The sequence below is a fragment of the Mytilus trossulus genome, chromosome 1 (assembly GCF_036588685.1).
Source record: "Mytilus trossulus isolate FHL-02 chromosome 1, PNRI_Mtr1.1.1.hap1, whole genome shotgun sequence".
Taxonomy (NCBI): Eukaryota; Metazoa; Mollusca; class Bivalvia; order Mytilida; family Mytilidae; genus Mytilus; species Mytilus trossulus.
Genome location: NC_086373.1, coordinates 2,143,314 through 2,160,006, shown reverse-complemented (window position 1 = coordinate 2,160,006; position 16,693 = coordinate 2,143,314). Strand labels below are relative to the sequence as shown.

Sequence of the window (16,693 nt, the reverse complement as noted above, 5' to 3'; positions counted from 1 at the left end):
AGTGGTGCATCTGTGTACTATGGGCACATTCTTGTTAATTTCTGAAAAGAAATAATGTCTCATCTTATATATTTATATGTACCAAAGTATGTCTGAATAATTATGAGATGTAGTCAACTGTTAACCAAATTTAATGGATCCATGTCATCGTAATACTTATTTGTAAAACTGTGCTTTAGTAGTTTCTTAAACAGCTTTTTGCTGTTCTATTTTTTTTTTTAGACTTTGTTTGTTGGAATTCTGTCTTACTGAGTTCGTGTAAGGTCATTGTGAACACTTAACGATATTATTATTCATCTTTTAGCCTACATTTATGTCAATGATAACCTTTCTACCATTTAAAAAAAGTTTAATCATTTTCAGTAATGAATGCTGACATTTAAATTTATTAGTCAAGAATGTACCATGGATGAGAATTCATTTGTCAACGGTTGTAAAGTTAATGTGTCTTGTCATATTTTAGTAATCAGTAAATGTGGACAAAAACAAAATCGTAATAAAACTTGTCTCATATGGTCAGAGAATGTAAACGAGGAAGCGATGAAGTACATCCACTATTGACAATCCAGGAAATAATGGCTTTATATAATGGTGATCAGTCACTAATACAATTGTTATATGTCTTTTAGAATTCCTTGGTCACAAATCACAATTTGCAGCCACGAGGAGGGAAGTAGTCAGAGTCTGAAGAGTGATTTAATAGAATCTTAGGTTATTAATTGTAAACATTGTAAAGTGAAGATGTCCATGGTATATTAATGACAAAGTTAGAATCTATGTACATTGTGTCAGGGAAAACTCCATGGTATGTAAATGACAAAGTAACAATCTGTTTACATTGTGTCAGGGTAATGGAAAAGAGCTACATCATGGTAGACAGATATTTGAGAGATAAAGAAGAATTAAAAGTCTGAGACATCTCTCTTTACTATCTGGTGTGACTAGACACCTACAGTTATTTATCAGTCTCTCTCTCCATATATATATCTGGTAATTCTATATAGGATAACCTTTACTGCTGGTTAAATGTTTACAATATATACCTTTGGTGTTATTGATGATGATGGAAGTCTTCAACAACCTTGACTGGCTTTACAGCCCTAGCACTGTTGATTGGTGCTATTTGAATGATTGCAGTTTTTGTCGAGCCTGCAACTTTTGTTGCAGAATGCTCGACATAGGGATAGTGATCCAGCGGCGATGGCACTGTTAGCTAACTTTTTAAAAGCTTTATATTTTAGAAGGTGGAAGACCTGGATGCTTCATACTTTGTAAATAGATGCCTCATGTTACGAAGTTTCCGTCAGTAACATGTCAAATGTCCTTGACCTCATTTTCATGGTTCAGTGACCGCTTGAAAAAAAAGTTCATAATTGTTTTTGTACTGTTGAATTCTCTCTTATCATAAGTAATAGGATAATTATATTTGGTATGTGTGTACCTTGCATGGTCCTCATGCCCGTCAAAAGTTTTCACTTGACCTCAACCTCATTTCATGGATCAGTGAACAAGGTTAAGTTTTGGTGGTCAAGCCCATATCTCAGATACTATAAGCAATAGGGCTTGTATATTCGGTTTATAGAAGGACAGTAAGGTGTACATGTCCAACTGGCAGGTGTCATCTGACCTTGACCTCATTTTCATGCTTCAGTGGTTATAGTTAAGTTTTTGTGTTTTGGTCTGTTTTTCTCATACTTCATGCAATAGATCTACTATATATGTTGTATGGAATGATTGTAAGGTGTACATGTCTAGTGGGCAGATGTCATCTGACCTTGACCTCATTTTCATGGGTGAGTGGTCAAAGTTAAGTTTCTGAGTTTTGGTCTTTTTATCTAATACTATATGCCATAGGTCAACTATATTTGGTGTATGGAAATATTAAATGATCTATATGTCAGTCGAGCAGGTTTTATTTGACCTTGACCTCATTTTCACGGTTCATTGCTCATAGTTAAGTTTTTATGTTTTGGTCTATTTTTCTTAAACTATAAGTAATAGGTCAACTTTATTTGTTGTATGGAAGCATTGTTAGCTTCACATGTCTGCCTGGCATGGTTCATCTGACCTTGACCTCATTTTCATGGTTCATTGGTCTTTGTTTAGTTATCTTGGTTAATATTAAGTTTATGTGACAGTTTTGAATCAAAATTTATACTTAGGACTATCACATAATATCAATGATTAGTAAAGAAGGCGAGACATTTCAGCGTGTGCACTTTTGTTATATAATGAGGGGCAAAGGTTTTATTTGGACCTCAGGATTTGGCTTTTATATTTGCATGTTTTCTGGTTTGGGCCTTTATTTCATATGAATTCAGGATTAACACCTTTTTGGACTCCGGAATTTTCTAGATCCAGGAAAGAATGTTTTATTTTTTCAGGATGACACTCCTTCTACCTACCCTCTAAGAAATATGTTCACAACCCTTCTATCTCTAAAGGGTTGATTGGGGTATAAAAATAGGATCTTCCCTGGAAATTTCCCAACTCAAAGTCAAACCCTTTTCTGTGAGGATTTTTTTTAATTCCTTGCCAGTTGTAAATGGGTCTCATTTAGGGATAGTGCCATGCTCTCTTCATGTTAAAGAACCCACACAATAACTATCTAAAGGGATCACAAGATGACCTATAGTTGAGCAAAATTTCTTCTGTATCAAGTATCCATTCATCCAGCTGGGCCAACCTTGCAGATTTTACCTATTGATTAGTAATTTGTTCTGAATATGCATGAAATAGTTGTCACTGGACATTGAGCAACCTACAATAAATTAGTTGGTCTTTTTGTATCTATGCTAAATTGTAAAATATTGAAGTTCAAATGTTTATTTATTTTTAGTATAAGTGTCATTTACCAGTGCTTTATTAAATAGGGGGTACCAAACAGGCGTAAATCCTTGAAGTAGACATCAGCCTTACTCATTTTAAGATTTTGCTTTGACAAAAAACAAGTTGCATTAATTATATATTTTAAACAAATCATGATAAGATAAATGGTGGAGAAAAAACATTTTCAAATATTAAATATATTACTTCTAAAGGTCAGACAAAATGTGTTGTCACTTATCTTATTGCAACACTTAATTTTGATTGTCCACAAATGTTCTGAATGATATAAAACACCAAATGAAATTTTTAAACTATTCACCAAAAAGTTCAAAAACCACATTTCTTCTTTTTTTTATCATTTGTTTTATATAACTGAAATAGAAATAAGAAGGTGTGGTATAATTACCAATGAGACAATTATTAATCAGAGACCAACATGAGGTAGATTTTAGCAACTATAGGTCACCATGGCTTCAACAATGAGCAAAACCTGAGTACCGTATAGCAGGATATAAAAAGGTCCGGACATAACAAAACATTCAAATGAAAAACCAACAGCCTGATTTTAGTACAAAACAAAAAGTCCTCTCTGGAACTCTCGAACTGTGGATTCATTTATTTTCGTGGGTACCAATTTTCGAGGATTGACCAAAATTTGCTTGTTTGTGGATATTTGATTTCGTGTTTTTGGCGATTTCTGAATACATTTCTAAGGAAATTTTGTTATTTGTTGGACATTTAATTTCGTGGTTCACTTGTACCCACGAAATCCATGAAAATTGGTATCCAACTAATAATAATGAATCCACAGTAACTGTTGTTACTAGGAGTTCGCATTATGTTACTGTCTTAGGTTTCTCTCACTTCTTAAAGCCATTTATGGGACTTGCTTAATTGTTGTGGGTCTACATGTTTTCCAGAAGTATAAGATATATGACTGGCAGACAACAGACATAATCTCAGATCATATTCTTGACTACATTGTAACTTTGTGTCATTCTGTAATACTTGTTAATCAAGTAAGCACAGAAAGCACTAAAACTTTGAAAAGTTTTACTAATTGCATTTCAAATAATTAAAGTTTTCAAGTCACAAAAATGCCAGTGTTGAAAAAAATAAATATTGCAGATATGTGATAGGGACCAAAAATTGATCAACATGTTATTTATTGATTCTGAAGTAAATAAAATTAACTAAACTTCAATGAATTTATGTGAAATCTATGATGTTTTATTTGCTGCAGATGTTATCTGTTGGGAAAATGTTTGTAATAAACATTAAATTAAGTAATTGTTGATATTACATAAGCAGAGTTATCACCCTTGAATGATTTATCAAATAAAAAAGAAATATATAAATTAAACAGACATAATATTAGAGTGTTTAATTGTAAAGTAACAGCTTTGTGTAGAATATTAAGTAAGATAAAAGCACAGTTGTGATGTATGTGATGACAGATTGACAGGCTTTGTATGTTTTACTTTGAAACCTTTTAGAAATTGAGACATCTGTAAAACTAAAAATCAAAAAAACTACACTCAGCTTAACATAAATTTATCTAGGTTTGTCTGTTTTACTGAAATATATCAAAAGCAACCTTGAAAAGCTGTATTTATTATGAAACAGGGATCACAATACATACATTTAACATTACTTTTTTACTTAGAAATGTGTTTTTCCAGACAAATCTCTGAAAAATGGCAAATGCCTTCAAGGGAGATAATCCAAATATTCTTGCTATATCAGTTTTTTCTTAGTTTGAGGATAATAAAACTGCTTCTAAAAAAAAAGATACACAAAATTAAATGATGTGTTTTTAATAATAATTTAGAAACCCTAAACAATATTGAAGAAGTAAGCTATATAAAGATAGATGATTGTGGTTGGTTTGGTATATTATTATATTTGACAGGAAAATATTTAAGGAATGACTAATATTTTTTCTGTCTATGAAGAAATAACATAAAAAATGTGGTGCACACTGAATAACGCGTGTAGCGGGTTATTTAACAGTGTGCACCACATTTTTTATATTATTTCGAATAGACAAAAAAATATTACAGTCATTTCTTATGATGTAATTCTAAATTCCATTTTAAACCGTAGAAAACCATAAAGAAATGTTGATGACGTCACGGTCACATGACTTAATTATTTCTATGGGCTCATTACAAGATAACCTCAGCCAATCAGAAGACAAGTTACATCCAAAATTAAATTATTATTATTTGGTAATATATATATAGGTCTTGAAATGTTATAAATTCTGTATTGTTTGAAAAGTGCATAATATTTGAAAAAATATTTTCCCATAAGTGAAAAAAGTTTTAGAAAAAGTGAGAAATAACAGAGGTTTGTATAATGCATATAGCATGGGAAAGGTCAGAGGGATTACAAAATATTACACAAAGTTGAAAATCTGAGAAATGAATACCCTTTCAATACACAATGAAAAAAGTAAAATAACAAAAATACAAAACTCTGAGGAAAATTCAAAATAAAAATGGCAAAATGAAAAGCTCAAACACATAAAACAAAAGAAAAAAAACCCAACAGTCCTGATTTGGTACAGGCATTTTCTTAAGTAGAAAATGGTTGATTTATCATGACTTACAGCTAGCTAAACCTCTTACTTGTATGAAAGTCACATAAAATTCCATTTTATTGACAACGATATGTGAACAAAACAAACAAAAAATTATGAGAAAATTAATTACCAATAGATGTAGTATCAGACTTGTTGCACAAAGCTCTGACACCATGCAACGCTTTCACATGTTTAAGTTTATAAGTGTCAAAGTGCTTCTAGAATTATTACAAAATGCATTTCATCATGCATCCATATCTTTAGAAGTGTCAAATTTCTGCTTAGAATAATAGAAAATGTTTATCATAGTGCATCAATAATCTATTATTTTATGAAATGGGGTGCTAAATGACTTTTTGAGATATATGTCCGTGTTTGAATTCAAAATTTAAAAAAAAAATAATCTAAGATATGATCGATAACTAATATATCATAAAAATTCACCATTTTACAGTTTAAATCAATATTTAACAGTTTTGTATATTCCCTTGTTATAATGTTAAATGTTATATTTTTTTTACAGTACAAGTTTTACCCCGTCCACTCCTGGATGACAACTCGAGAGAAATTGTAATCTGGAGTTTGGTGTGTGCCTGTATAACCTTGGTAGCTCTAGGACTGGCCACGTGTAAATATTTTAGGTAGGTAGCTCTAGGACTTGCCACGTGTAAATATTTTAGGTAGGTAGCTCTAGGACTGGCCACGTGTAAATATTTTAGGTAGGTAGCTCTAGGACTGGCCACGTGTAAATATTTTAGGTAGGTAGCTCTAGGACTGGCCATGTGTAAATATTTTAGGTAGGTAGCATTAGGACTGGCCACGTGTAAATATTTTAGGTAGGTAGCTTTAGGACTGGCCTCGTGTAAATATTTTAGGTAGGTAGCTTTAGGACTGGCCACGTGTAAATATTTTAGGTAGGTAGCATTAGGACTGGCCACCTGTAAATATTTTAGGTAGGTAGCATTAGGACTGGCCACGTGTAAATATTTAAGGTAGGTAGCTTTAGGACTGGCCACGTGTAAATATTTTAGGTAGGTAGCTTTAGGACTAGCCACATGTAAATATTTTAGGTAGGTAGCTTTAGGACTGGCCACGTGTAAATATTTTAGGTAGGTAGCATTAGAACTGGCCACGTGTAAATATTTTAGGTAGGTAGCTTTAGGACTGGCCACTTGTAAATATTTTAGGTAGGTAGCTTTAGGACTGGCCACGTGTAAATATTTTAGGTAAGTAGCTTTAGGACTGGCCACGTGTAAATATTTTAGGTAGGTAGCTTTAGGACTGGCCACGTGTAAATATTTTAGGTAGGTAGCTTTAGGACTGGCCACGTGTAAATATTTTAGGTAGGTAGCATTAGGAGTGGCCACGTGTAAATATTTTAGGTAGGTAGCATTAGGAGTGGCCACGTGTAGATATTTTAGGTAGGTAGCATTAGGAGTGGCCACCTGTAGATATTTTAGGTAGGTACCATTAGGACTGGCCACATGTAAATATTTTAGGTAGGTAGATTTAGGACTGGCCACGTGTAAATATTTTAGGTAGGTAGCTTTAGGACTGGTCACCTGTAGATATTTTAGGTAGGTACCATTAGGACTGGCCACATGTAAATATTTTAGGTAGGTAGATTTAGGACTGGCCACGTGTAAATATTTTAGGTAGGTAGCTTTAGGACTGGCCACGTGTAAATATTTTAGGTAGGTAGCATTAGGAGTGGCCACGTGTAAATATTTTAGGTAGGTAGCTTTAGGACTGGCCATGTGTAAATATTTTAGGTAGGTAGCTTTAGGACTGGTCACGTGTAAATATTTTAGGTAGGTAGCTTTAGGACTGGTCACGTGTAAATATTTTAGGTAGGTAGCATTAGAACTGGCCACGTGTAAATATTTTAGGTAGGTAGCTTTAGGACTAGCCACATGTAAATATTTTAGGTAGGTAGCATTAGGAGTGGCCACGTGTAAATATTTTAGGTAGGTAGCATTAGGAGTGGCCACATGTAAATATTTTAGGTAGGTAGCTTTAGGACTGGCCATGTGTAAATATTTTAGGTAGGTAGCTTTAGGACTGGTCACGTGTAAATATTTTAGGTAGGTAGCTTTAGGACTGGTCACGTGTAAATATTTTAGGTAGGTAGCTTTAGGACTAGCCACATGTAAATATTTTAGGTAGGTAGCTTTAGGACTGGTCACGTGTAAATATTTTAGGTAGGTAGCTTTAGGACTGGTCACCTGTAAATATTTTAGGTAGGTAGATTTAGGACTGGCCACATGTAAATATTTTAGGTTGGTAGCTTTTAGGAGTGTAAATATTTTTGGAAGGTAGCAGTAGGACTGACCACATGAAAATATTTTAGGTAGGATACTTTAGTTTCTAGTAGTAGTTATACTGATGGGCTAAAGGGGGGTATCTGCAAGGAAGAATGCGAAATGGCTGCACCTGAAATAAAAATTGCAAAACATGTTGCACGAAAATAGCCCTTTACCACCCTCGTTTCTGTTTACATCATCTCATTTTTAGGTCACAATGTTCACAATGTTAGGTTCTCATAAGTTACAACTAAAATTCAATTCATCAAATTGATGGATTAGTCAAGGAATAAGCCAATAGCTAGATGTTCTAAAATTTTTGTAATTAAGAGAAGTATGAAATTAGTGCAGAATGATAAAGAATGATCACTGTCTATAAAGTGTCAGTGCTTAATATTAAAAATGGGATTTGGTAAAATTACAACTCTTTTTGGCTGGATTACACAAAGTGTAAATTGAATGTAAAAGAGGGGCAAAAGATACCATAGGAATATTCAAACTCATAAATCAAAAATAAACTGACAACAACATAGCTAAAAAGGAAAAGACAAGCAGACAAACATTAGTACACACAAGACATAGAAAACTTAAAAGACTAAGCAACACGAACCCCATCAAAACCTGGGGTGATCTTAGGTGCTTCACAAGAGTAAGCAGATCCTGCTCCACATGTGGCACCCCATGTGTTGCTCATGTATTTACAAACCCTGTAAAAAGTGTAATTTGGTAGGTCACATTTGTAGAAAGGGAACAGGATTGTAGTAACGACATAAGGAACATATCAAAAATCATCTGTGAAACAGATATTCCATAACGACCAACCAGCTAAGACTGCCTCCTTAAAATTTTCAACTTCACCATTTAGAAATCTGGGTTTAATAGCTACCTTGTGAGCAGCAACCCTATATCAAGAAATTATGATAGGAAATACAAGGCGGGAATATCGTATCAATTGGGAGATATATAGAATAGGATGAATGCTCAGCAAATGAGAACAGATGGGCCTCCCAGTCCTATAGTTATTGAAAGCCAGAGTCTTCAAACTCTCAAAAATATTGGTTTATACATATATGAGTGTCTAGATATGTAGCAAAAACTATTTACAGCATTCCACAAACATTGAACAACATTGTATTGTCCCCTGTTGTGTGCACCACAAGAGCCATAGTAATATTCTCTGTATGGCTATCTGTCTATCGATTTATACATTCAAATTACAATAATAATAAGAGACCATTAGACAAAAGTATTTCCTGTTTATTTGTCATTATATCCTCTTCATCATATTTGCTGTTGTTTTAATTTTACAATTTTTTCCTGACCTGCAGAGGAAAGTTCAGGGCCAACAAATTGAACAAAATAAGCCCTTTAAAATCTGAAAAATATGTCTGTTTTAAATAAAATATGGGACTTATTATCAATAATGCATAAATGTCTATTCATCCATTACAAGGATCCAGAAATTTTTGAGATTTCTAACATGTTGTTGCCCTTTTTCAAAAAAAATTTGTCGAAATCACAATAATGGTTTCTAGAATCAAGGAACTTGCATTTACTTCATGATTTTTTTACTATTTTTCTTAAAACATTTGTAGTTTAGGACAAATTGATTTCAGATTTGGACATGTTGGCAGAATTTACCTTTTCCAGACCTTTGCTTCAATAACAAACATATCAAAAAATGTTTGCCTTGCTCTGCTCCTCACAGTTGATAAGGTTGCATCCTCATACATGATATATCATATATACTCTCAGCTCATCAGTTTCTATATAATCTTCTGTTATAGTATATTTATCTGAAGTTCATGTACCTACTACTTTAATTAAGGAATATAATTTGAGTGAATGTGGCCATAAAAGGCATATATCAAAATAAAGTTCTCCGACATCATCTTTCTTGAAGCTCTATCTGGATCTGCTACATGCAGATTTTTTTGAAGTAATAGAAAACATGATTAGGATCCAAGTCAGTATCAAAATATCAATATGAGATGTGTGTCCCTTGAGTCTTTGTCTGTGAGTGTCAGTTGAAGAGTAGAAATCTGTTTGAGGGTATCTCTTATCTTATCACTCGATCATGTGATCTTGTCCTTGACCTTAACATGTATATTGATTAAAGAAAGAACAATGGAATAAATGTTATAAAGATTCAATATAGAGTCTATAGGTATTATTGACAAAGCTTAAAACGCAATTTAAAGATGATATGACATCCATCTTTGATCTCAGCCACTATAATGTTAAAGGTCAACATTGGTTCCTTAAATCTTTATATCTGTAAACAAATCACCTCCTCCATGTAACTTTGTAACATTCTTTAAAGTCACTAATAACAAGCCTTTGTGAATAGTTTTAAGAGAAATCATTAATCAGCTGTTTGTATGTAGGTTTGATTAAGAATCTTCTAAAGCACGAAGTATTTGAAAATATGGAGACTTTTTTATACTGGTTTCATTATTCATCTTGTCAAGCTTTTAATATATTTAATATTTGATTTGAAAGTTTATCATTGGTTTGTCCTGCTGTCTTCTATTCATCCACCTATCTGTTCCTTTATTTGTCTGTCTTTCTATTTTTTCTTCCATCCTTCTGTTTGTTAGACACTTATGATTTTAGTTTATGAATGGTAACTTAAGTTTCTTTGACTTGCTTGAATGAAATATACAGATCAAAGACATACAGTGAAACCTGACTTAAACGAAACCTGTATGAACCAAAAACCTGTATAAACCAAACATGTTCTTAAGCAAATTCATAACAAATAATGTGTATTGTGAACCTGGTAAAACCAAACATCGTCTAAAACCAAACAAAATCATAAGTCCAAAAGAGGTTCATTTAAAACAGGTTTCACTGTATATAGGGAAGGAACAGGTTTTTGTCTGACAAGTTTCATTTAACCCTAGTTTGAAAGTTCATCATCACCATCTTTCTCGAGTTTAAATTGGTTCTGCTCTGCTGATTTGTGTCAACATGATAGGCTTTGGACTTTGGTGGGAATAACAGTTATACAGACTCCTTCTAAATATCTTCACATATCAAGCTAATTTTTATGCCCCACATATGATAGTAGAGCAGCATTATGTTTTCTGGTCTGTGGGTCTGTTTGTCCGTCTGTTCGTCCTGTTTCAGGTTAAAGTTTTTGGTCAAGGTAGTTTTTGATGAAGTTGAAGTCCAATCAACTTCAAACTTAGTACTGGCATGTTCCCTATGATATGATCTTTCTAATTTTAATGCCAAATTAGATTTTTTACTTCAATTTCATGGTCCACTGAACATAGAAAATGATAGTGCAAGTTTCAGGTTAAAGTTTTTGGTTAAAGTTTTTGGTCAAGGTACTTTTTTATGAAGTTGAAGTCCAATCACCTTCAAACTAGGCACTGGCATGTTCCCTATGATATGATCTTTCTAATTGTAATGCCAAATTAGATTTTTTACTTCAATTTCACGGTCCACTGAACATAGAAAATGATAGTGCAAGTTTCAGGTTAAAGTTTTTGGTTAAAGTTTTTGGTCAAGGTAGTTTTTAATGAAGTTGAAGTCCAATCAACTTGATATTTATTACACATGTTCCCTATGATGTGATCTTTCTAAAACTATATGCCAAATTAGTTTTTACCCTAATTTCACGGTCCACTTAACATAAAAAATTATAGTGTGAGTGGGGCATCCATGTACTGTGGACACATTCTTGTTAGTATGTGCGTCTACTATGATGAGTTAAAGATCAAGCTTTACTAATCAACTCCACTAATTTTTGGACTTTGAATATTTTTACTCCTGAAATGTTGCAGACTGGGTCTAGTCATATTTGTGTCATTCTGACACATCTAGTTTTAAAAATATATTTCAAAATATAAAGGAATATTTTCTTTGTATACTCTCCTTTAATGAAAAGTGATAACATGATCTACTTAATGAATATTTCACCATAATGCTAGTCATCAGATAATCAATCATTGCTGTGGTTTGAAGTACACAAATGTATTAGTAAGTCAATCACATGCTTTAGTGAATATTTATGATCATTATTAATGTTTTTTTAGCAAACTGGAAAATTAATATGATTTTGAATGCAATTTTCAGAGGATTCTCTTAAATTGCATAGGTGATAAATAATTTAGTCCATGCAAAATATAAAACATTAAACATTTTGTTATCAGTATTCATTCACAAAAAGGTTTGAAACCATGTTTTTATCAATGCTCAAGGCAAACACGATTCCATTTATGATAGCATGCTGAACTAAATAGATAAAATTGACAATGGAAATGCCGAAATGGGGAATGTGTCAAAGAGACAACAACCCGACCAATGAAAAAAACAACTGCAGAAGGTCACCAACAGGTCTTCAATGTAGAGGGAAATTCCCACACCCGGAGGCGTCCTTCAGCTGGCCCCTAAACAAATACATACTAGTTCAGTGATAATGAACGCCATACTAATTTCCAAATTGTACACAAGAAACTAAAAGTAAAATAATACAAGACTAACAAAGGCCAGAGGCTCCTGACTTGGGACAGGCGCAAAAATGCGGCTGGGTTAGACATGTTTGTGAGATCTCAACCCTCCCCCTATACCTCTAACCAATGTAGAAATGCATGATTTTAACATTTGCAAGTACAAAATGTTACTAAGTCAATGAATTAAAGTATACACTGTTGTAGGTCAATTTTAAACATTTAAAAGTCAAATATTGTTTCCTCCCTTTTTCTCTGAAAGGGGTTAAGATAGATCATTGTGTGCGTCTGTGTTTGAAACATAACAATTATCAGTATGTCATTATTAAGTGAACTGTTTATTTATTGGTCAACAGCTCCAGTCATAAATACATGTACTGTATCAGGCCAGGTTTGAGACGAGTCACTTCAATGTTCTTCTCCCCTTTTTTTTAAGGAGTGGGATTTACGTGTGATATCCAGAGGAGTTAACAATATTTTTATTTATTTTAGGGATAGATATGATAACCCAGAGAGTAAGAGAAAAAGAAAAGAAAGATCTGAGAAGGAGAAAAAAGGTAGATTATCTAATTGTCTCCTATAAAGGTCCCACATTAGGCCAAATAATCAAATTACATGTATTTCAAAGGGCTGTTTTTACCTTGTATTAGTTCAAAGGTTTGTGTGAAATTTAAAAAGTAACATCTTTCAAATTTGATGAGAATTCATATAGATATAATGGTCAGAAGATAGGAGAAATTGGTACATATTTTTTTCTCAGAGAAAGTGCATATCTCGGACAGGTTAAACCAAAGTCTTAAAAAAATGATATTTGGTGCTTTCTACCTAGCATGCAGCAGTATTATGAGTAACAGCAAAGACTGTTGGGCCCCGAACATAATGATATGATTTTTGTGCATGATATTTTTTTTGATAGAAGGAAATGTTACAATAACTTATAAATGTAGATAGAATTTTCACATAATTTTGACATTAATGATGTTTAAGACATTGTGAAGCAAGAAGAGAAAAAAAAATAATGTCAAATGAAAATCATTTTTAGCTCCCTTGGCCCAAATGGCCAAGTGAGCTTTTCCCATTACTTGGCGTCCGTCGTCTGTCGTCCGTCGTCCGGCGTTAACTTTTACTAAAATCTTCTCCTCTGAAACTACTGGGCCAAATTTAACCAAACTTGGCAACAATCATCATTGGGGTATTTAGTTTAAAAAATGTGTCCGGTGACCGGGTCAACCAACCAAGATGGCCGCCACGGCTAAAAATAGAACATGGGGGTAAAATGCAGTTTTTGGCTTATAACTCAAAAACCAAAGCATTTAGAGCAAATCTGACATGGGGGTAAAATTGTTCTTCAGGTCTAGATCTATCTGTCCTGAAATTTTCAGATGAATCGGACAACCTGTTGTTGGATTGCTGCCCCTGAATTGGTAATTTCGAGGAAATTTTGCTGTTTTTGGTTATTATCTTGAATATTATTATAGATAGAGATAAACTGTAAACAGCAATAATGTTCAGCAAAGTAAGATTTACAATTAAGTTAACATGTCCGAAATGGTCAGTTGACCCCTTAAGAGTTATTGCCCTTAATAGTCAATTTTTAACCATTTTTCGTAAATCTTAGTAATCTTTAACAAAAAACTTCTCCTCTGAAACTACTGGGCCAAATTTAAGCAAACTTGGCCACAATCATCATTGGGGTATCTTGTTTAAAAAATGTGTCCGGTGACCCAGCAAACCAACCAAGATGGCCGCCACAGCTAAAATTAGAACATAGGGGTAAAATGCAGTTTTTGGCTTATAACTAAAAAATCAAAGCATTTAGAGCAAATCTGACAGGGGGCAAATTTGTTTATCAGGTTAAGATCTATCTGAACTGAAATTTTCAGATGAATCAGACAACAGGTTGTTGGGTTGCTGCCCCTGATTGGTAATTTTAAGGAAATTTTGCTGTTTTTGGATATTATCCTTAATATTATTATAGAGATAAACTGTAAACAGCAATAATGTTCAGCAAAGTAAGATTTACAAATAAGTCAACATGACCGAAATGGTCAGTTGACCCCTTTAGGAGATATTACCCTTTATAATAAATTTTTAACAATTTTTCGTAAATCTTAGTTATCTTTAACAAAAATCTTCTTCTCTGATACTACGGGGCCAAATTAAACCAAACTTGGCCACAATCATCATTTGGGTATCTAGTTTAAAAAATGTGTGGCATGACCTGGTCAACCAACCAAGATGGCCGCAACGGTTAAAAATAGAACAAAGGGGTAAAATTCAGTGTTTGGCTTATAACTCAAAAACCAAAGCATTTAAAGCAAATCTGACATGAAGTAAACTTATTTATCAGGTCAAAATCTATCTGCCTTGAAATTTTCAGATGAATCGGAAAACCCGTTGATGGGAGCTGCTCCTGAACTGTTAATTTTAAGGAAATTTTGCTGTTTTTGGTTATTATCTTGAATATTATTATAGATAGAGATAAACTGTAAAAAACAATACATGTTGGCAAAGTAAGATCTACAAATAGGTCAACATGATCAAAATTGTCAGTTGACCCCTTTAAGAGTTATTGCCCTTTATAGTCATGTTTTAACCATTTTTTCATAAATCTTAGTAATCTTTTACAAAAATCTTCTCTGAAACTACTGGGACAAGTAAATTATAGATAGAGAAATTGTAAGCAGCTAGAATGTTCAGTAAATTAAGATGTACAAACACATCACCATCACCAAAACACAATTTTGTCATGAATCAATCTGCGTCCTCTGTTAAATATTCACATAGACCAAGATGAGCGACACAGGCTCTTTAGAGCCTCTAGTTTTTGCTATTAATTTGGAAGGTGTTTCTCCTCTCAATTATTACAAATTATGATTTTGGTCACTTGAAATCAAAAGGTACAATGTATTGAAGAGAGGGGCATGTTTGTTTGATACACATTTGTATTTAAATCAAGCTATTATGTGGTATGGGTTTTGTTCAGTGTTGAAGGCTGTATGGTGAGTTTTGGTAAACCATAGTTGTTAATTTCTATGTCAGTTTTATGGTTCAATAAAATCAAAATAAATTATTGCCATTCATTATAAATAAATTTCTATCAAAACGAAGGCTCAAAGGACTTTTTATATTATTCATATTAACAATAACAACGTACACACATGTTGGTTCATGGATACACAACGTCAGAGTGGGCGTGTCGCCATCAAAATTGACAACATTGAAAATAAAACTAATAATTTTAACCAATCAGAAGACAGTAAATACACCAAATTTATTTACTTTTGCATATTTGAAATAAAACACAGTTTTTAGCTCACCTGGCATAGCTATGTGAGCTTATGCCATCACTTGGTGTCCGTCGCCGTCTGTTGTCCGTCGTCCGTCGTCTGTTGTCGTCGTTTGTCGTCTTCGTAAACTATTTCAAGAATCTTCTCCTCTGAACTACTAGGCCAAATACTTCCAAACTTTAATTGAATGTTCCTTAGGATATCTAGTTTATAAATTGTATCCGAAGTTTCGATCTATCAACAAACATGGTCGCCATAGGGGTCAAATGCAGTTTTTTGGCTTACATCTCAAAAATGAAAGCATTTAGAGCAAATCTGACATTGGGTAAAAATGTTCATTAGGTCAAAATCTATCAGCCCTGAAATTTTCAGATGAATCAAATAACCCATTGTTGGGTTGCTGCCACTTACTTGGTAATTTTAAGGAAATTTTGCAGTTTTTGGTCATTATCTTGAATATTATTATAGATAAAGATAAACTGTAAACAGCAAAAATGATCAGCAAAGTAAGATCTACAAATAAGTTAATATGACCAAAATTGTCAATTGACCCCTTTAGGGGTTATTGTCCTTCAATGACAATTTTTCACAATTTGTTCCCCATATTTGCTAACTTTAAAAAATCTTCTCCTCTAAAACTACTCAACCAAATTCAACCAAACTTCAACTGAATGATCATTAGGGTGTATAAAATAAAGTTTGTGTTTTATTTCCTATTTCGTCAAAAAACATGGTCGTCATTGCTAAAAATAGAACACAGGTTAAAATGCAGTTTTTGGCTTATATCTCAAAAACTCCAGCATTTAGAGCAAATAAGACAAAGAAGTTAAAGTATTTATTAGGTCAAGGTCTACCTGTCCTGAAATTTTCAGCCGAATCGGGTAACTGGTTTTGCAGGTATAATGCTCCTGAATTGATGATTTTAAAGAAATTTTGCAGTTTTTGGTTATTATCTTGAATATTATCTCAGATGGTACCATTAAAACAAAATACATATATGGTTTGGCGATATCTGGCCACAGCTTTTATTCATAATATGATAGATTCATATAATATATAATATATATACATGTAGATAGATAGACCATAGACCATGTATATGTAGATAGATCTATGGTCGTTACCCGAAGATAAAATTACCCAAAGATAATATGGCAACCAGGTAGATAGATAGATATATGTGAAGATAGATATATATGAAATGCACCGTGGGATACACTGGTG

The 16,693-nt window shown here is 33.1% G+C and overlaps 1 protein-coding gene across 2 annotated transcripts in view; it reads left to right on the top strand.

The window, feature by feature from the left end:
- LOC134712178 (receptor-type tyrosine-protein phosphatase epsilon-like) overlaps positions 1-16,693 on the top strand; it is a 141,134-nt gene that overhangs the window by 43,457 nt on the left and 80,984 nt on the right. Inside the window, exons 5-7 of one of the 2 annotated variants that reach the window (XM_063573479.1) lie at positions 5,940-6,022; positions 6,608-6,642; positions 12,672-12,736. In XM_063573479.1, the coding sequence (XP_063429549.1) occupies positions 5,940-6,022; positions 6,608-6,642; positions 12,672-12,736 (183 nt within the window). Of the gene's footprint in view, positions 1-5,939; positions 6,058-6,607; positions 6,643-12,671; positions 12,737-16,693 lie in introns of both variants that reach the window. The other variant, XM_063573468.1, reaches the window with a different exon arrangement.